General features: G+C 42.5%; 1 protein-coding gene across 1 annotated transcript in view; it reads right to left on the bottom strand.

Moving 5' to 3' along the window:
- DNAH7 (dynein axonemal heavy chain 7) overlaps positions 1-11,031 on the bottom strand; it is a 531,149-nt gene extending 520,118 nt beyond the window's left edge. The window contains exons 1-3 of the mRNA XM_056535765.1: positions 10,674-11,031; positions 5,536-5,601; positions 1,568-1,670 (exon numbers count right to left, since the gene is read on the bottom strand). Of these exons, the coding sequence (XP_056391740.1) occupies positions 1,568-1,670; positions 5,536-5,601; positions 10,674-10,682 (178 nt within the window). The 5' untranslated portion in view covers positions 10,683-11,031. The remainder of the gene's footprint in view (positions 1-1,567; positions 1,671-5,535; positions 5,602-10,673) is intronic.
- Positions 11,032-22,359: the final 11,328 nt, after the last annotated feature.

The raw sequence follows: 22,359 nt of genomic DNA, 5'->3' as shown, positions 1-22,359 counted from the left end.
CATTTATTGTCACCCGCCTGCACATCTCCCACCCACGACAGCACGACTACAACACCCAGCATGTATTCACTGTAAGGGCAAGATGGGAGTTGTAGTCATACGATGGGGGGCTGGTGGGAGAAGTGCAGATGGGTGACAAGCAAGTCAGGGAAGCTTGTCACCCGCTTGCACAACTCCTGCCGCCCGCACTGCACTGCTACAACTCCCAGCATGCCCTTGCAGTAAGGAAATGCACGAAGTTGTAGTCGTGCAGCGTGGGAAAGAGGTTTGCAGACGGGTCACAAGCTTGTCACCTGCCCCGCCGCATGACTACAACTCCCAGCATGCCTAGTCTTGTGACACCGCACCCGCCACATGACTACAACTCCCCACATGCCCTTACAGTAAGGGCATGCTGGGAGTTGTACTCGTGCAGCAGGAGCAGGTGACAAGCTCTTCACCCACCCCACCACATTAATAATGCTCCCAGCGTGTCCTTACTGCAGGGGCATGCTGGGAGTTTTAGTCATGTTGCGCGGGCAGGAGATGTGTGGACGGGTTGCAAGCTTGTCACCCGCCCGCACATCTTCCACCCACCCACGCTGCACCACTACAACTCCCAGCAAGTCCTTACTGTAAGGGTTTGCTGGGAGTTGTATTTGTGTGGCGCGGGCAGGAGATGTGCAGGCGTATGACAAGCTTGTCACCCACCCGCACATCTTCTGCTTGTGCTGCACCACTACAACTCCCAGCATGTCTAGTAAGGGCATGCTGGGTGTTGTAGTAGTACGGCGGGGGCGGGTGACAAGGAAGCCAAGGAAGCAGGCCGCATTGTTCTCCACTCCCTGGCTTCCCAGCGGGGAAAATTAAGTTACGGCACTGTTACTTCATATTTCCCTCTGGCAGCTGAGATTGGCCAGGAGATCTGGACCAATCACAGGTCTGCCCGGGAAATATGAAATTACAGTGCTGTAATTTCATATTTCTGACGGCTGGCTCCGCTCCCCGACCACCCGCCCGCATCTGTCACCTGCCTGTAAGCTGTTGTAACTATAACCCCCAGCCAGCATGTCCTCACTCTAAGGGCATGCTGGGAGTTGTAGTTCTGCAACAGCTAGCGGGTGGGTGATAGATGCGGGCGGGTGGTCGGGGAGAGGAGCTGCACAAAAAGTCACACAAAAGTTGCAGTTGTGACTTTTTGTGCAACTTTTTAAAAATTGCTTTTAAAGGCAAGTTTGTAAGCCAGGTCTGACCTGGCTTACACTTGCGACTTTTTGAAGGGGGTTTGTGACTTTTTTTTATGCTTACGTGCGACTTTCGCACTTGATAAATTCCTGACCACTGCAAAATGAAAACCGAAAATTGCTTAGGTAGGGCTGATTGGTATTTTTTGCTTACACACAAAAGTCGCACAAAAAGTTGCTTACGTGCACGTGCAAAAAAAATACCCCTCTAAATCCCTTGATAAATCCCCCCCCCCCCCTTCACAACACAATTTTCTTATAGTGGAATAAATCGTGACATGTAGTGCAACAAAACTGTAACTTATTCTGAATTCAAAGACTGGTAGTGTTTTTTTGGAACTTACTTTGTGAGAAGTTGTAAATATCATGGACTTTTGATTCATCTTTCTTCTCTTCTCTCAAAAGAAAAGACGGCGGGGCTTTTCTCCATTCTGGCTTGGAACTAACCTGCAAAATACATTCTTTTTAGCCCCAGTATTCGGCCTCTTCTTAGACTATCATTTCAACTATTGTTTTCTAAGGGTTCCTCAATTATAACACTGCTATTAAGTAGCAGTTTATATGTACTGGCTGTGGTAACTATGACAATTCGGAGAAACAAACTTTAAAGTAATGCAGAAGCAACTCAGTTCTTACATATTTGTATCAGATGTATATATAAATTTTATCCACTACTAATTTGGATATAAGGGTGGGGAGAATATTAAAACTTAGCATTTATTTGATTCCGATAATAAGATCAAGCCAAAAAACCAAGTGCCACAGTGTATACAGAAAATTATTTTTCTTTAAAAATGCCGAATACGTTTCAAGAGTGGCTAAAGGAAACCCCCCAGGAATATGTCACAGAAAGCTTGCAGTTACCGGGGGTCTATTAGACAACCTCACCTATTGGTAACCCTTAAATAGTAATATGTTCAGGCAAATGCACCAATCTATGACATGCAAAAGATATCTCAAAATTCAAGGTACCCTACGCGTTTCTGTCACAATAATGTGACATCCTCAGGGGTCACCCTTTAGTTGCTAGGCTGTATGTGGTATTATAATGAAAAAGATCACCAACATATACTACAGTTCCTAGTCACAGACATCAATGAACTCAGTGCAAAAATATTAAATACATACTAATGCTATTTAAATATATCCTTGGGTATGCCTTTTTAATAAAGTAAACAACCCATCCAAAAGGATATGTAGTTTGGCCGTGAGACTTCAGGAATCTGAAAAGAAAAATGGAAAGAAGTTCAGAAATATACTCAAGGCCATTCGTTCCTGAAAAAAGAAATCTCCCCCAAATGTATGCGATCTTACTCACAACCATCCATAGGTATACCAGGATAACCTAGAGGAAAATTGGAAAGGAAAATATTCCAGTCAGCTATACATTCCACCTGTAAAAAAGGCAAGGGTGTGGGGGGAGCCGCTCTGCGGTGTACTCACGGTCTCTAGAGTCTTTAGAGACTGTGAGGTGGAATGTATAACTGACTGGAATATTTTCCTTTGCAATTTTCCTCTAGGTTATCCTGGTATACCTATGGATGGTTGTGAGTAAGATCGCATACATTTGGGGGAGATTTCTTTTTTCAGGAACGAATGGCCTTGAGTATATTTCTGAACTTCTTTCCATTTTTTTTTTCAGATTCCTGAAGTCTCACGGCCAAACTACATATCCTTTTGGATGGGTTGTTTACTTTATTAAAAAAAGGCATACCTGACATCATGGGTTGCCGTCCCCCAAGGATATATTTAAATAGCATTACTATGTATTTAATATTTTTACATTGATGTCTGTGACTAGGAACTGTAGTATATGTTGGTGGTCTTTTTCATTATAGTACCACATACAGTCTAGCAACTAAAGGGTGACCCCTGAGGACGTCACATTATTGTGACAGAAACGCGTAGGGTACCTTGAATTTTGAGATATCTTTTGCATGTTATAGATTGGTGCATTTGCCTGAACATATTACTATTTAAGGGTTACCAATAGGTGATGTTGTCTAATAGACCCCTGGTAACTGCAAGCTTTCTGTGACATATTCCTGGGGGGCTTCCTTTAGCCACCCTTGGAACGTATTCAGCATTTAAAAAAAAAAATTTTTTTCTATATACACTGTGGCACTTGGTTTTTTGGCTTGATCTTATTATCAGAATCAAATAAAAGCTAAGTTTTAATGTTCTCCCCACCCTTATATACAAAAAAAATACATTTTGGTCCTTACTGCGGGATCCGTTATTTAAATAGCAGTTCTTGTCTATATTTGTATCAGAGTCCGCAGGGTGCTGCGTTTTGTCACCTCTGCAGCAAATATAATAAAGTTGTGAATGGTGTAATTGTATACATACACCACAATTCTGTATGCATAATAATAGTAATTCAACAATAACTTATCACTGGGTTTTCCTCTATTAAATAAACATGGTGCGATTTGAACACTTCTAGATAATGCTGCTTTTTATATTTTATAAATAAAGAAAAACCTCTATTTGTTAATCACCTATAACTGCAGTAAAGAGTGGGGATGGTGCCCTTGAAGAAGAGGAGCAACATACACATAGTGGCCTTGATTTACTATTGTAAACCCGACATGTTTTGCCAGGGAGTTCGCCAGATTCTGCGTCGGAATTTGTGCCAGAATTGAAAAAGAACCCGACCAGCTGAGTGTGGCTGTCGGGAAAAGGGGGCATGGTTTTTGGAAAATCCCAACATATTTACTAAGGTTTCCACAGAAAATGTGGTGGATTTGAGCTCGGGAAAAACCCACAGCTCAGAGCGTGTGTAAAAAGAACATGATGTAGGAAAAAGTGCAAAATGTAGGGAATCCTTAGTAAATACCATGGAAAAATATCTGGGGGGGGGGGGACCACAAAGAAAACTCCACTACACTCTTAGTAAATCAGGCCCAATATAATAGAATTTAAAATGTCAGAAAAATCTAGGAAAGTCTTGAAGAGGTATGATCACCCAAACTCACAAGATTTGTGGTTGCTGAGATGTTGTTTGATTGGCCACATAATAGTGGTCTTGATTTACTAAGAGTGACATTTTGTTTTCTTTGTGGGTTTTGATTCCCAACAGGTATTTTTCCATGATGTTTCCTTACGTTTTGCTTTTTTTTAGAGCTCAAATCCACCACATTTTCTGTGGAAACATTAGTAAATATGTTGAGATTTTTCGAAAATGTCGGGGACATGCCTTTTTGGCAGCTACACCCACTTTTCCTGGTGGTCAAATACCTTTTTTTAAAGGGGTATTCCAGGATTTTTTTTATTTGACTTTGCTACAGGAGCTGTAAAGTAGTGTAGTTCATAATATAGTGTCTGTACCTGTGTGTGACGGTTTTCTCACAATTCTTCTGTGATTTTCACCCCACTATTTATTTTTATCAGCATACAAAATGACTGTTGTCTCAGATTTTTCCCAGCTTGCAATGCGGCCGAGACCTGACTCACTAGTCAGCTGATGACAGGGAGCCTGTCTGCTTCAATGGGTGGAGGGATCAATCTGCAACTAATGCAACAGCTGTAGGCACCCTGATTGAAACCATTACACTGTGGATAGCTTTTTGTGAACTTGTATTTCCTTTTGTTTCAATGGGTGGGGTGGCTGATGTGTGAGAGGGAGGAAAATGGCATTGTGGGATTTGTAGTCAAAAAACATAAGTCAAACAGGAAATACAAGTTCACAAAAAGCGATCCACAATGTTATGGTAATCTCACAACATAGCCATTTAGCCCTAAGACAAGCGCATATCCTCCCTAAGCATGTCCATTACTGCCTGCCCGGCAATTATCACCTTATGGTGGATAACCCCTTTAAGTTTTGTAAGTAAAATGGAGAGTTGGTCGGGTTTTATGAATTTTTGGTTGTAAATTCTGGTGCAGACACAATTTGTGGCACCATGCTCCAAATTCTGTCACACTCCGCCACATCTTGGTGCACAACTCTACAAAACAGGTTGGGTTTAAAATAGTAAATCCGGGCCAATGTTTTCAAGCAACATTTCTATTAACAGCAGCAAAGATCCAATCATCAAGAAGACCTGCAATTTATCTTCTTCATACATGTGGTAAGGGGAGGACATGCGTCTTATCCTTCAGTTTATGGCTGTTTTGCACGCAAGGCTTTGAGAAAGCACGACAGTGTGTGTAAAATGGCCATGGGCTGAAGGGGAGACACATGTGCTCCTGACCATATACTGTGGATGTAGATATAAAAGAAAGGCATAATACTTGACTGTTAGCACAGCTACAATTATTTCTTGGTACAGTACACAAAAAGTCAGTATTGACAAAATGGCAACATTACCTCAGGTAGCTGTGGTAAAAATTTTAAAGCCGTCTTAGAGGACCTTCCATTGTTGTAGGCTGCAGACTGTTGAAATATTATTTAATATGTTAATATTATTAAATTCTCAGTAGTGATAAACAATTAAAAAACATTGACACATGAAAACGTTCATTACATCAGGACAATGATAGAGAGTGTGTTTTTTCCCCCAAAACTTTGGAATACAATGTATTAATCTTCATATTACTTACTGCACAAAAGACTGAAAGACTATGCACACCTTTGCAACAATTTTTATAAATTTTTTTGCTCCAATTCATGGCAACTTTACAAATAGTTTCCTATTATTCTGTGTTCACAGCTGCTGCATAGAATTATGTATCTCAATGGACAAAGGCAACAGACAAACCCTGTATAATCTGGTTCCTACTGTATATGTATCCCCTGTCTTCCTAACATACATATACATGAACTATTTGCAAAGTTACAGTATTTAAAATTTTAGATACATTGGAGAAATTTGATTGTGAAGGTGGAAATAGCGTTTCAACTTTTTAGGAGATACAAGAGACAGTTAACAGCCATTTCACCACAAGACTTAAAAAGTACCGTATTTTTCGCCCTATAGGACGCACCGGCGTATAAGACGCACCCAATTTATAGGTGCAAAATCTAAAAAAAAATAAAGATTTTGAACCCAATAGTGGTGTTCAACCTGCGGACCTCCAGATGTGCAAAACTACAACTCCCAGCATGCCCGGACAGCCGTTGGCTGTCCGGGCATGCTGGGAGTTGTAGTTTTGCAACATCTGGAGGTCCGCAGATTGAAGACCACTGCATAGGAGGTAATACTCACCTGTCCCCGCCACTCCGAACCCGTCACCGCTGCCCTGGATGTCGCTCCATCGCTGTCGCCGTGTCCCTGTCGCTCCAGAACGTCTCTGCTGCCGGCCGGGTATCCTCGCTCTCCGTCGCCGCCATCACGTCGTTACGCACGCCGACGCACGTACGCGACGACGTGATGGCGAGGAAGGAGAGCGCCGGCCATACAGGGGATCCCTGAACGGAGAAGACACCGAGGAGGCAGGTAAGGTCCCTCCCGGTGTCCTGTAAGCACTAACCCGGCTATTCAGTCGGGGTGTTCGGGACCACAGCGGTGAAATCGTGGCGGTCCCGAACAGCCCGACTGAACAGCCGGGTTAGTGTCACTTTCCCTACAGACACGGCGGTCAGCTTTGATCGCCGCGTCTGAAGGGTTAATACAGGGCATCACCGCGATCGGTGATGTCCTGTATTAGCCGCGGGTCCCGGCCGTTGATGGCCGCAGGGACCGCCGCGATAGGGGTGTATTCCCCGTATAAGACGCACCGACTTTTTCCCCCCAGTTTTGGGGAATAAAAAGTGCGTCTTATACGGCGAAAAATACGGTACCTGCCAAATAAACTGCTATATACTAACTCAGGCTATGTCCCTTAACTACTCCTAACACGCCTCCAGCCCTTAAAAAAATTTCAGAGCTTTAAAACGCTCTGAATCTTACCATTCTTCATGCTCACATAGTGCAATTTCCCAGCAGGAGAAAGTGGGCGTTTCCCAGCAGGCAATGCATCACTGAAGCCTTCCGGGGGACCACTTCCACCCTCACATGGTTGCAGTGCTGTGATGAATAGAAGACCTCAGGCTCTGCATGTTTCAGTCTGTGCTAATATTCAGTGAGGTTCTCCTGCAGCTTTCAGTCTGTGCAGATTTATGTGAGAATCTGTGGAGCTTTCACTTTCTGTGCAGCTGTCAATCAAGCTCAGTGCAGAGAAACACTTCCTGAGTTTGGACTCCGTCCGGGAGGAGACCAAACTAACTGTATTAATTGTGGCAGGGAACATAACAGAGCCACCTAGTGGCTGTTTTTTATATTACATTTTAAACATATTTATGTTGATAATTTTAAAAGCAAGGAAATGGGAAAGTGTCTGCTAATTACACAAGGAACACTATATTAAAAGTTGTATTTGGTGACAGGTACAGTACTCTTTAATATAAAATGTTATTAACCTTGCTTTATTTTCCTATGTTTGTGTTTTGTGGCTGAGAACTAAAGTTTAGGATAACAATGCAGTGGTGTAGCTGAGTGTTTCAATTGTAGATAATACTTTTGGGCCATTATGATAACTGTTCAGACAGTGACACTCCTAAGTAAAGTCATCAGGAGCTGAAAAATGGGGTTATTGTTAGGCCCCTTACACACTGCCGTTGATCCCCGTCAAAGCCTCTTTTTTTTCCCCTTGACTTTAACGGCCGTTCTCATGACGGGGAGCAACGGCAGACAACGGGTCCCGGCGGTTCCTATTTAATATTATGGGGGCCGCCAGGTGCCGTAATGAATAGCGGGAGGGAATAAAAGCACCTGCAGTAATATTTCTCCCGCTATTCTGCCCGGCTCTCCCGGCGGCAGTGTGAGAGAAGCCTTAAAAGGGGTATTCCAGCGAAAAAAAATTTTTTTTCATATTAACTGGCTTCAGAAAGTTAAATCGGGTGCATGTGTCTGAATCATAGCGTGCGCCTGATTCAGGCGCACGGAGCAAGACCGAGCGGTGGCTACAGTCCTCATCTAACTAGTGCGCCTACGCGGACAGTAAGAAATTGGGGGGTGGACCATGAGGGGGTGGTTTGCATTTTCATTTTGGCACCAAGGATGGGATATTTAAACACTGAACTACTTTTCCCCCATGGGGCTACTGGACACTTGTGTCACGGGCCGTGAATGTTCCTGCGTTACAATATCCTGCTGCCTCATCTCCTCAAGACAGTAGTGGCAAATGTTTATGGGTATCTGAGTGAATGGTCCTCCAACGGACCGTGTTTTGTTCTGTCTATCCACATTCTATTCCACTTAAAGCAAGAAATGTTGGGACATGGTTATCCCCACTATATACACACCCCTGATGAACCCTGTATATTGTTGGGGGGGGAAAGTATTGGGCTGTTATTGAGTCACTAATTTAGAGGATTGTGTTTTTTGCCCTTGTCATTTAGCTACTGGCATCTACCTTACCACTGACTATCAAGTAGGTTCTAGCCAAAACATTGGAGCGCTAAGACATAATAGGGGCAACCTTAATTTTTTTCAGATTTTTTGTCTTGCTTGAACATGGATTTTAGGGATCGACCGATTATCAGTTTGGCCGATATTATCGGTGATATTCACGATTTTTTACATTATCGGTTTACTCAATTACCTTGCCGATATGCCGATAATGATCCACCCTGCCCGACCCGAGACCGCTGCCGCTGCCCCATTGCCTCCCCCATTCCCGGTTTTATAATTACCTGTGCCCGGGGTCCGCGCACAGGGACAGCTCAGGACGCCGCTGGAGCCAGAAGTATCGTGGACCCCGGGAACAGGTAATTATAAAACCGGGGATGGGGGAGGCAATGGGGCAGCGGCGGTGGTTAGACTAGGGAGGACCCCAGGACAGGCAGGGGGAGAGTAGCGGGTGGCGGCGGTGCTCTCTGGCCCCGCAAAAGCCGCTGCAGTTCATTGATTTAAAGCGCCCGCTTTAAACTTATACCGGAATATCGGTATAAGTTATTGGCTATCGGACTCAAAGTTAACATATTATCGGTATCGGCCATAAAAAAATCAATATCGGTCGATCCCTAATGGATTTACATGCATTTCTAACCTGAGGGTTTTCTTTCATATTACCACTGGTTAGCGATTATCATCTTTTTAAGCTTAAAGTAACTAAAAGTTACGTTTTACTAATCCTTTTTCTACCGTCTATGATATGAACCTAGCCATAGCAAGAAAAAAATACTGCATGTCCAGTCATTTTCCCTGCTCAACTCCTGTAAAATAACTAACACCCATTGGACCCCATTCAAGTAGGGTTGCCACCTGGTCGGTATATTACTGGCACAGCCGGCATTTTGGCCAACCTGCCAGTATTTTTATATCAAAAATACTGTCCATGCAATGGCCGATATATATCCAACCAATCCTCCAACTCCCGGAATGTTGCACCATATACTATACCAGTGTTTCCCAACTAGGGGTGCCTCCAGCTGTTGCAAAACTACAACTCCAAGCATGCCCGGACAGCCGTTGGCTGTCCGGGCATGCTGGGAGTTGTAGTTTTGCAACAGCTGGAGGCACCCCTGGTTGGGAAACATTGACCTATACTATATACTACTTTATAGTCCAACATGCTGGGAGTTGTAGTTTTCGTTTGGAGCAGCTGCTGAGACACAGGCTGTATCACGGCATGCTGGGAGTTATAGTTAAAGGAGTAGTCCAGTGATGAACCCAGTGGTGAACAACTTATCCCCTATCCTAAGGATAGGGGATAAGTTTGAGATCGCGGGGGGTCCGACCGCTGGGGCCCCCTGCGATCTCCTGTACGGAGCCCTGACAGCCCGCGGAAAGGGGGCGTGTCGACCTCCGCACGAAGCGGCAGCCGACACGCCCCCTCAATACAACTCTATGGCAGAGCCGAAGCGCTGCCTTCGGCAATCTCCGGCTCTGCCATTGAGATGTATTGAGGGGGCGTGTCGGCCGCCGCTTCGTGCGGTGGTCGACACCCGCTATCTGGCTGGAGAGCCTGGCCCCGTACAGAGAGATCGTAGGGGGCCCCAGCAGTCGGACCCCCCGCGATCTAAAACTTATCCCCTATCCTTAGGATAGGGGATAAGTTTTTCACCACTGGACTACCCCTTTAACAATTAAATGGGACTCCTGAATTTAATTTAAAAAAAGCGATCAAAAAAAGTCACATAAAAAAATTAATGGTACTATTAAAAACAGCAAAAAAAATTAGCCCTCAAACAGGTCCGTATAAGGGGAAATAAAAAAATGATAGGGGTCAGAATAGGACGAAATAACATCCCCCCCCCCCGCATATGTGTATGATGTGATGTCACACATATATTATTAATTATGCAAATTACCCTGGCCGGTATTTTTTTGCAAGAAGGGAGGCAACATTCAAGCCAAGACCCTGTGAGGCCCCTTGTACTTTTACAGACCCTAAACTGCAGAGAAGCAGGGCAGCCACATCATTACTGCAGCCACAATCCCGATAAGCAAGGAAAGTTTTAAGTCATAAACCCCATTAATAAAATATAAGAAAAGACCAATAGCTGCTCATATCTTCATGTACCTGCTCCATATTAAACTTGTGGCGAGCTCTGTTGATCCGCGGGGTTGCTAGGAAACCGCACCGTCTGTACACGAATCAGCGCTCCAGTAGAGTCACCGCAGACACAGAGCTGTCCCTACCGACCCTCCTCCGCCATATCCGCTTGCTCGTCAGGGGGCTCTATCTCCGGTTATAAGCAGATGCCGATACAGTCGCCTGTCACAACCGCACTTCTCCCGGACGAGTCTAGCCCGGGATCATCTGCGTCTCTTCGTTGCTATGGAAGTTGCCAATGATTGCAGCGGGGAGGGGCGAGCACTGGGCTGAGAGCCGTTCGCTTGTGTACGTGCTGCCATGGTAACGGTGGTGAGAGCCGGTGTAATGAGAAATTCTGTGTCTTGACAAGTTCTGTGTCCCGATCAGCTGCTGAAAGTGCTGAGTCAGCAGAGCTGCAGCAAAGACACATGGGGAGATTTATCAAAACCTGTGCAGAGGAAGAGTGGTGTAGTGGCCCATAGCAACCAATCAGATTGCTTCTTTCATTTTCCACAGGCCTCTTTAAAAATGAAAGAAGCTATCTGATTGGTTGCTATGGACAACTGCACCACTCTTCCTCTGCACAGGTTTTGATAAATCTCCCCCACTGTGATTGCACTGTGATTGGTCAGCTGATCGGGACACAGAACTTGTCAAGACACAGAATTTCTCATTACACCGTGCTACCTGTCAGCGTGTGCGGGTAATGGGAGCGGCCCGACACTTTGGGGGAGAGTTATCAAAACCTGTGTAGAGGAAGAGTGGTGCAGTTGCCCATAGCAACCAATCAGATCGCTTCTTTCATTTTCCACAGGCCTCTTTAAAAATGAAAGAAGCGATCTGATTGGTTGCTATGGGCAACTGCACCACTCCTCCTCTACACAGGTTTTGATAAATCTTCCCCTTTGAGTATAGTGAATCTCCAGGTATGGAAGACAATAGCCATCATTTACCATACTAGCAGTGACCTCCCCTCAAAAAAAGCATTGAAAGAGGTCACATTCAAATTAACCCCTTAATGACGCAGCAATTTTTTCGTTTCTTGCGTTTTCATTTTTTTTCTCCTCCTCCATCAGGGACATTTATCGTTGTTGCTTTCATAAGTGAGTTCTGTAGTCATCTTTTTTTTTTTTGCTCTGGGTTTGCTTATTTGTGACATATTTATCTTACCATCACAGGGGGTTGATAAATTTAGCACACATAAGCAAAAAAAAAAAATAATGTATATGTGTTTAATACTTTTTTTTTTACCACTTCTTTAAACTTTTTTTTTTTTTACTAAAATGCTGGTGTTACTCTAAATTTTTCATTTTCACAAGGGAATATAGGAAAAAAGCCCCCCAAAATTTGTAACACCATTTCTCCTGAGTAAGAACATACCCCATAATGTGGATGAAATGTGCTCTGCGGGCGAACTACAATGCTCAGAAGAGAAGGAGCGCCATTGGGCTTTTGGAGAGAAAATTTGTCCGGAATTGAAGGCCATGTGTGTTTACAAAGCCCCCATAGTGCCAGAACAATGGACGCCCCACAGGTGTCTGACAGGTTTTTGGAACAGTGTTCCGTGAAATAGAAATTTTTTTTTTTTTTCATTTGCATAGCCCACTGTTTCAAAGATCTGTCAAACGCCAGTGCGGTGTAAATGCTCACTGCACCCCTTATTAAATTCTGTGAGGGGTGTAGTTTCCAAAATGGGGTCACATGTGTGGGGGGGTTCACTGTTCTGGCACCACGGGGGGCTTTGTAAATGCTCATGTCCCCTGACTACCATTCCAAACTAATTCTGTCTCCAAAAGCCCAATTGCGCTCCTTCTCTTCTGAGCATTGTAGTGCGGCAGGAGAGCACTTGATGTCCACACATGGGGTATTTCAATACTCAAAAGAAATGGGGTTACAAATTTTGGGGGGTATTTTCCCCTATTACCCCTTGTAAAAATGTGAAATTTGGGGAAACAAACAGCATTTTAGTGAAAAAAAAATGTCATTTACACATCCGACTTTAACGAAAAGTCGTCAAACACCTGTGGGGTGTTGAGGCTCACTGTACCCCTTGTTACGTTCCTTGAGGGGTATTGTTTCCAAAATAGTATGCCATGTGTTCTTTTTTTTTTTTTTTTTTGCTATTCTGGCACCATAGGAGCTTCCTAAATGCGACATGCCCACCAAAAACCATTTCAGCAAAATTCACTCTCCAAAATCCCATTGTCGCTCCTTCCCTTCTGAGCCCTCTAGTGCACCCAAGGAGCACTTTTCATCCACATATGAGGTATTTCCTTACTCAAGATAAATAAGGTTACAGATTTTGGGGGGATTTCTCTCCTTTTACCCTTTGTAAAAATAAAAAAAAATGGCTCTACAAGAACATGCAAATGTAAAAAATGAAGATTTTGAATTTTCTCCTTCACTTTTCTGCTATTCCTGTGAAACACCTAAAGGGTTAACAAACTTTCACAATGTCGTTTTGAATACTTTGAGGGGTGCAGTTTTTATAATGGGGTAATTTATGGAGTATTTCTAAGATGAAAGCCCCTCAAATCCACTTCAAACTGAACTGGTCCCTAAAAAATTCTGATTTTAAAATTTTCGTGAAAAATTGGAAAAATGCTGCTAAAAACATGTCAACTTTATGATGCCAACATAAAGTAGACATATTGTATATGTGAATCAATATATACCGTATTTATCGGCATATAACACGCACTTTTAAGACTTAAATTCAAGGCAAAAAGTCTGCCTGCGTGTTATACACCGATAAATCTTTTTGTCACTGATTTAAAGTGGCCGCAGCAGCGGCTGCTTGTTAAGGATTAGTAGCCTGGCCACGGCCACTTTAAATCAGTGACCAGCGCGCGGCTCCCCCTTTGTTTTTTTTTACATTTTCCTTCTTTTCCCCTCTGCTTTTTATTGTATTGTTTTTTTTTCATCTTCGTTACCTAGCCGCGCTCGCCAGGCCAGGTCCGGTGTCGGCTGCGGTCAGTGAAGCCGGATGAGTGATGTCCTCTGCTAGCTCCGCTGCACAAGATCAGGGACGTCCCTCATTCAATGCTGCTGCCGCTGTGACTATTCTAAGGTGGCTGCGGTTGGGCTGCCAGCGGCGACCACACTGACCTGCGGCGGCTGCAGCGAATGATGAGTGACGTCCCTGATGCTGTGCAGCCGGCATAGTACGTCACTCATCCAGCTTCACTAACCGCAGCCCGTAAGACCGGACACCGGACCTGGCCTGCCGAGCGCGGCTAAGTAAGGAAGATGGGAAAAATGTATATATCAAAAACGGAGGGAAAGGGGATGATGTGAGGGGGGCATGATGTGAGGGGGGCAAGATGTGAGGGGGGCAAGATGAGAAGGGGGCAAGATGAGAAGGGGGCAAGATGAGAAGGGGGCAAGAGGAGAAGGGGGCATGATGAGAAAGGGGCATGATGAGAAAGGGGCATGGTGAGAAAGGGGCATGGTGAGAGGGGGCATGATGAGAAGTTTAAAAGTTAGAAAAATGCAAAATTTTCATGAAATTTTGGGAATTTTTTTTTTTTCTCTGAGGGTGGGTCCACACTACGTTTTGTCCCATACATGGAGCGCATACGGCAGGGGGGAGCTAAAAGCTCGCGCTCCCGTATGTGACCGTATGCGCTCCCGTATGTCATTCATTTCAATGAGCCGACCGAAGTGAAACGTTCGGTCCGGTCGGCTCAATTTTGCGCCGTATGCGCTTTTACAACCGGACCTAAAACCGTGGTTGACCACAGTTTTAGGTCCGGTTGTAAAAGCGCATACGGTGCAAAAATGAGCCCACCGGACCGAACGTTTCACTCCGGTCGGCTCATTGAAATGAATGACATACGGGAGCGCATACGGTAACATACGGGAGCGCGAGCTTTTAGCTCCCCCCTGCCGTATGCGCTCCAGTATGGGACAAAACGTAGTGTGGACCCAGCCTGACATGTAACTTTTGCACTTGATAAATTCCCGACCACTGCAAAGAGAAAACTGAAAATTGCTTTTATTGGGCTGATTGATAATTTTTGCTTACACACAAAAGTTGCACAAAAATTTGCTTAGTTGCACGTGCAACTTTTGTAAGCAAAAAAAAAACCTCTAAATCCCTTGATAAATCTCCCTCTATGTGATTATATACAGGACCATATGGCAGTAGATATCAGCTGTTCACAGGATCTGTATACCATATAAGTGCTTACAGTTACATCTAAGAACAATTACGTATTTTCTCATCAGCGGCGTCCTCTTTCCTTTTCTTCTCCATCCGGATCAAACCGCCATGTTGATCTCTTAAAATCTGCAGGACAAACATGTTAGACTCTGCATTTTTCCAGTGCCTTCCCCTCCTCTACATAATCTTTCCATCTATAGGCCCACAAACTGTAATAATGCCCTACTTGGTGTCCTGGACAGTAAAAGGTCCAGAGTCTAGTCTCGGGAGGAGCACTATCACAGTATTTTGTGTTGGCGGACAGAAAATAAGGTGTTGCTTATGGAAGTTACAGGTAGGTAATGCCCCAAGGAAGTAGTGGTCCCTAGTAGATCATACCCCCAGGTAGTTAACCCCTTAAGGACTCAGCCCATTTGGGCCTTAAGGACTCAGACAATTTTATTTTAATGTTTTTGTTTTTTCCTCCTCGCCTTCAAAAAATCATAACTGTTTTATATTTCCATCCCCAGACTAGTATGAGGACTTGTTTTTTGCACGACCAGTTGTGCGTTGTAATGCCATAACTCACTTTACCATAAAATGTATGGCACAACCAAAAAAATACTATTTGTGTAGGGAAATTAAAATGAAAACCGCAATTTTGCAAATTTTGGAAGGTTTCGTTTTCACGTCGTACAATTTACGGTATAAATGACATGTGTTCTTTATTCTCTGGGTCAATACGATTAAAAGGATACCCATGATAATATACTTTTTTATTACTGTTGCGCTTAAAAAAAAATTTGCAAACTGTTTAACCCAATTAGTACGTTTAAAATCTCCCTATTTTGAAGACCTATAACTATGAGGGCTCATTTTTTACGCCGTGATCTGTACGTTTTATTGATACCATATTTGCTTATATAAAACTTTTAATACTTTTTTTATGAATTTTTTTGGGAATAAAATGTTATAAAATAAGCAGCTATTTTGGACTTTTTATTTTTTTTACGTTCACACCATTCACTGTACGGTATCATCAACATTTTATTTTAATAGTTTAATAGTTTATTTTAGTTTAATAATACTGAATATGTATATAATTTTTTTTTTTTACACTTTTTTTTGGGGGGGATAGGGAAAATGGGACAATTTACGTTTTTATTGGGGGAGGGGTTTTTTCACATTTTTTTTAAGACTATTTTTTTTTTTTAGACTATTTATAGCAATCATTCGATTGCTAATACTATTCAGTGCTATGCATAGAACATAGCACTGATCAGTATTATCGGTCATCTTCTGCTCTGGGAGACAGCCGGAGCAAGGTGAGGGGACCTCTGGCCTCCATGCTGGATGATCGGATTGCCGCAGCAGTCCCAGCATGCCCAGACTGGTACACTACCCAAAAGTAGCATCTGAGACCTTTTATTATTTTATAGGGCAGCTCAGGAAATTGAATAGATAATTGATCTTGCCACAAGAGGGTGTAAAAGTGTTTGCCCCGCTGCCCTAAAAAAAAAAAATAAATCTCAGAAGCTACTTTTGGGTAGTGCTGAGAAATCAACTGATGCCTCTATGACCTACTTGAAGACATTTAGGGAGATTAATCAAAACCTGTACAAAGAAAAAGCTGACCAGTTGCCCTTAGCAAGCAATCAGATTGCATCTTTAAAGGGGTACTCCGGTGAAATATATTTTTTTAAATCAACTGGTGCCAGAACGTTAAACAAATTTGTAAATTACTTCTATTTAGAAATGTTAACCCTTCCAATACTTATCAGCTGCTCTATGCTCCACAGGAAGTTTTAAAATGTATTTTCTGTCTGACCACAGTTCTCTCTCTTGACACCTCTGTCTGTCTTAGGAACTGCCAAGAGTAGGAGCAAATCCCCATAGAAAACCTATCCTGCTCTGGACAGTTCCTGACATGGACAGAAGTGTTCAGCAGAGAGCACTGTGGTCAGACAGTAAAAAACATTAAAAAGAAAAGAACTTCCTGTGGAGCATACAGCAGCACAGCATCAAATCTGCAGCTTCAAATCCTGTGTATGAAATATGAGTTTCATACACAAGTACATGTGAAGGAACCCTAAGGGTAGGGTCACGTGTGCCGTATATTACTGCATATTTTCTGCAGCTGATTTTGCTACCCATTGACTTCAATACGCAGTAGCAAATACAGTGGGGAGAACAAGCATTTGATACACCACCGATTTTGAAGGTTTTCCTACTTACAAAGCATGTAGAGGTCTGTAATTTTAACAAAAATCCAGAAAATCACATTGTATGATTTTTAAAAGATTTAATTGCATTTTATTGCATGACAGTATTTTATCACCTACCAACCAGTAAGAATTCCGGCTCTCACAGACCTGTTATTTTTTTCTTTTTAAAGGGGTACTCTGGTGGAAAACATTTTTTTTTTAATCAACTGGTACCGGAAAGTTAAACAGATTTGTAAATTACTTCTACAAAAAAATCTTAATCCTTCCAGTACTTATTAGCTGCTGAATACTACAGAGGAAATTATTTTCTTTTTGGAACACATTAACTGCACAGTTTTAAAAGACACCTGTCCACACACTCAGTCAATCAAACAAATGGCCAAGACCAGAGAGCTGTGTAAGGACATCAGGGATAAACCTGCACAAGGCTGGGATGGGCTACAGGAGGATCCGAATGTACAAAAAAAGTTAAATTAGTATGAAAACTAATTCGGAACAAAACAAATTGCACATGTCTACGAAATTGTAGTTAACAAATTATATTGGTTTTATAACAAAATTTATTTATACATTTTTTTTAAAGCAGGGAACCATTATCGGGAGTGGATGCTGGGAATAGAAGAGAACCCTGGAAATCGGAACATTGGAAGACAGGTAAGATAATGTATAATTGTATGTGATTTATTAATACTTGATGTAATGTTGAATGAATGAATGCTGCATGAATGATTGATGTGTTTGATTGACGGGTGATTTATGTATAGCTTGTCATGTTGGTTAATTTTATTATATTTTTATGTAGATATTTATAGTAGAATGTGATTTTAATATATATTAATTGTTAATACATTTATTCTTATGTAATGTGTATTTTTTTTTTGAACATGTAAAATATGTTAGATACATGTTTTACACTTGAGCTAACCAAGTTTCCCAACCAGGGCTCCCCCAGATGTTGCAAAACTACAATTACATTTTTGCCCCACAACAAAAACCATGTGGGTTTTCCCCTATGGGGAACGCCAGTGGAAAACAAATTTGTCTTAAAGGAATACTGTAGTGAAACATAACTTATCCCCTATGCGAAGATTAGGGGATAAGTTATAGATCTTAGGGGGTCCGACCTATGGGACCCCTGTGATCTCCTGCACGGGCCGCGGCAGTCCGCAGGAAGGGGGCGTTCCGTCCCCGCTAGATGCGACGGGCAACACGCCCCCTCCATGTATCCCATTGAGATACATGGAGGGGATGTGTCTGCCGTGGCTTCCTGCTAAGGACGGCACCATGCTTTCTCCGGACTACCACGGCCCCGTACAGGTGATCGTGGGGGGTCCCAGTGGTCGGACCCCCCACAATCTATAACTTATCACCTATCTTTTGGATAGGGGGATAAGTTATATTCCACTACTGTACTCCTTTAAATTCAAACGGTGCCTAAAAATTCAACAGATTTGTGAATTACTTCTATTCAAAAATATTAATCCTTCCAGTATTTATCAACTGCTGTATGCTCCAGAGGTAGTTGTATAGTTCTTTTCTGTCTGCCCAATCCTTCACATCAGGAACAGTCACCAGTTGATTTTTTTTTCCCACCGGAGTACCTCTTTAAGAGCTCATGAACATAGCAGAGCCCAGTACAGCAGGGAACAAAATGCTTATGCAGATTGCTTTATTATGTCTCTGTCTAGAACTTTAAGGGTTCGTTCACACTATGGACATGCTGTGTCTATGCACAGCCTCCTTGCCACTTTAGTTCTGAACATGCTTTAGAGCTGACAGATTCCCTTTAAGACTACATTCACACAGCAGAATATTTGCGAATGTCCATCCATATTTTCCGCAAATAGCTGGCAGAACATGCTGGTGCATTCAGAAATGCACCAAGCAGTTTCTGACAAAAGAAATGACAAATTAAGAAAATGATACGATAATGTTGGCTTATCCACAGCCTACATGTTCTCATAACTTCCAGGCCAATCAAATAAATGATCAAAGCAAACAAAATGGAAGTGCTTAAAATAATAATTTTATTAGTTCAATGGTTAAAAGCCACCAGTAGAAGAGAGTGCCCCTCAAACAAGTCAGCAAATAAAGAAAAAAGTGCTGATCACTTTATGTACTAAGGGCCTCTGCCCTGCCATTTTTATTATTATATATTTTTATTTCATCCACAATTATACATTCCATATTAAATCAAATCTCCATTTTTCATCTATTATCAATATTTCAAAAGGATTATTATTTTTTTCCCTTTACCCCCCCATGTACATTTCTTCAAACCGGTTCCAGTGCCCTGTCCGACCCTCACCATTGACTATTCCTTTTGCTTTATCTAATATTACCTCCCCCCCTTAAATAAACCTTCCTATCACTGAAACAAAAAAAAATAAAAAAATTGCCCCCTCGGGATCTTACTTTCCATCCAGGCCCAACCACATTTACTCATTTCCTCCCTCTCACCTATTTCTTCACTCACTCTCTCTTGGACTCTACCATACAAATAATCCTTCAATCCCCCTCAAAAATGTTTTTATTAATTCTTTTATATAATTTTTTTTAATATCAGATTTCCTCCCCTTACCAGCGAGGAGCGCTGTGCCTTCACACCCCACTCCTCCCTGACTACTTGTGCTTCACTGCTGATGCGTTTATTGCACACCCTTCAGGATCAAAAATTTCGTGGGGGCTTTCAAACTATATTTTACCTTTTTTCTGTTTTTGTTTTCCTTTTATTTATTTATTTTTTTAAAGGGGGGAGCTTCTCATATTTAAGTTATTCACTTAATCCAGTGTAGAGACTCTCAAGCTGACCCGGAGAAAAGAGGAGCGAGGGAGGAGAGCCATAAAAAAAAAAAAAAAAGTCAAATAAACAAACATGAAAGAGAGAAAGGAAGAAAAAACAAAGGCAAAAGGCAATAATACCTACCCATCTTGTAATTACTTCTGGCTTTGGTGCACCTCTCCTTACAAATATATAAATATATATACTCATCCCCCCTTCCCCTTATCCCACCCATTGGCAGAAGGGAGAAAAAAATGTGTATATTTATAAGATGTGCCCACTTTAAACCTTTATCTAAGACTCTCCACCAAACACAATCTTTCGTTCTCTGTCATACCTTCAATCCACCTATCCCAAATTACGTGGAATTTAGCCAAGCATCCAGCCTTAGCTGCTCAACAGTACTCAAAATTCATCATTACATACTATAGCCTTAAGTTCCTCAGAATTTGGAGCTTCTTTAGACATCCATTTTCTTGCCACCAACAGCCTTATTGCAAATTGCACTTTCCCTCTTAGAATCTTGTCCATCTTTCTTCCTTACGTTCTTTCTCCCCCTAACAACCAACGCGCTCTGCGTGTAATGATGGGCAATACAGGGGCCGGAGCATCTTTATGTCACGGCTCCGCCCCTCGTGACATCACAGCCCGCCCCCTCAATACAAGTCTATGGGAGGGGGTGTGGCGGTCATCACGCCCCCTGCCATAGACTTGCATTAAGGGTGCGGGCCATGACGTCATGCTGCTCCGTCCTCTGTATCGCCCGTCATTACGCACAGAGCGAACCTAGCAGCGGGACTCCTGTGATCTGACATCTTATCCCCTATCCTTTGGTTAGGGGATAAGATGTCTAGGGGTGGAGTACCCCTTTAAGTGCAGGACACTCATAGTACATATGGAAGAACCTCATTCCTTCACTCTCACGTCTTGGGCATTTGTCTATTTTTCCCAGAAGTTGTGGCATATAATATAACCTATGTGTTATAAAAAAAATTGTGTAACTCTATGTGAACTGTTTTTAATAATATTCAGGTTCTCTTCCCAAATCACCCTCCATTCCCTTTCTGTCACTTGTCCTATATCCTTCTCCCATTCTTTTATACTAAAGTGCTTTTCTCCCTTATTTTAACATCCACCATTATTTTATACATCTTAGAAATAATTTTTTTGTCTGTGCCTTCCCTTAAAGGAGTTCTCCAACTGGAATCTTTTATCCCCCGCTGTGCCCGGGCTGTAAAACTATACATAATAAACTTTCACTTACCTGCCTACGATCCCCCATTGTTCCGATATCACTGCCCGTGCTCCGGTCCCTGTGAGCTTCCTCTTCCTGTGGGTCGGTGACTTCACTCTGCGCTCAGCCTATCAGCGGCCGCAACGGCTGAGCGCAGAGTGAAGTCACCGACCCGCAGGAAGTGGAAGAGACCGGGACCGGAGAACAGGATGACGATATCGGAACAACGGGGGATCGTAGGCAGGTAAGTGAAAGTTTATTATGTATAGTTTTACAGCCCGGGCACAGTGGGGGTTAAAAGTTTTAGCTTAGAGAACTCCTTTAACACCTTCATTATCGGGCAGTCATTAATTCTCAATTACTGTTTCCTAACTATTTTTTAACTGCCTCCCTTAACTGTGCATACCTAAATAGTGACATCATATTATTAGGGATTTTATACTATGCGCTCAGATCCTCAAATGTTCTGAGTTTCTCATCTTCAAAAAATTGTGCTACAAATTTCAAATTATATTTACTCCAAAATCGCCATTCCTGCCCCTCTAATTCTTTAAATCTTGTATTGTTAGATAGTCTTGTGTATACAAATGAACCTTTCACCTTCATTACTTTTTTCATTCATTCCCATACTTTACCCACCATTTTCTCTATGGCATCCTTTCCGCCCAGCTTAGATTCTAAGAATTCTCCCATATCCTCACACTCGTCTTTTTTCCCTTTTATCATGTTCGCAAGACGTCTGTTTCTTTCCAATTCTTAACACACCTCAACTGTGCTGCTATATAGTACAGTCTAAAGTCTGGAACAGCCAGTCCTCCATTATTCACCCTTCTGCTTAGATAACTTAATTTCATTGTTGTTTTTTTCCCCTTCCAGACAAGTTCTCTTTCCATAGTTTCAATTGCTTTAAAAATTCGTTCTCCTAACCATACCGGACTATTGGTCAACACAAACAGTATCTGAGGTAAAAGTATCATCTTCAATAAACAATCCTATCCGCCATACTGAGTGGTAGGCCTAACCAGATTAGTTCCAGATATTTTTGAACTTTCTTACCTGCATTTATTCCTAGATACTTAAACGTTTCTCCATCTCTTATTATCCTGAGTCTCTCGTGGGACATTTGCCTTTCTAATGGCATTAATACAGTTTTTTTTTTTCCAGTTTATACTTAATCCTGATTTCTTCCCAAATTCCTCTATTTCCTCTATAATCTCCTTTAATGTCTGCTGCATGTTCCGAATATAAAGCAATATATCATCTGCAAAAAGTGATACTCTGTCCTC

Source organism: Hyla sarda, chromosome 8 (assembly GCF_029499605.1).
Source record: "Hyla sarda isolate aHylSar1 chromosome 8, aHylSar1.hap1, whole genome shotgun sequence".
Classification (NCBI taxonomy): domain Eukaryota; kingdom Metazoa; phylum Chordata; class Amphibia; order Anura; family Hylidae; genus Hyla; species Hyla sarda.
Note: the sequence above shows the minus strand (reverse complement) of the source record. Positions and strands in the feature narration are given on the sequence as shown.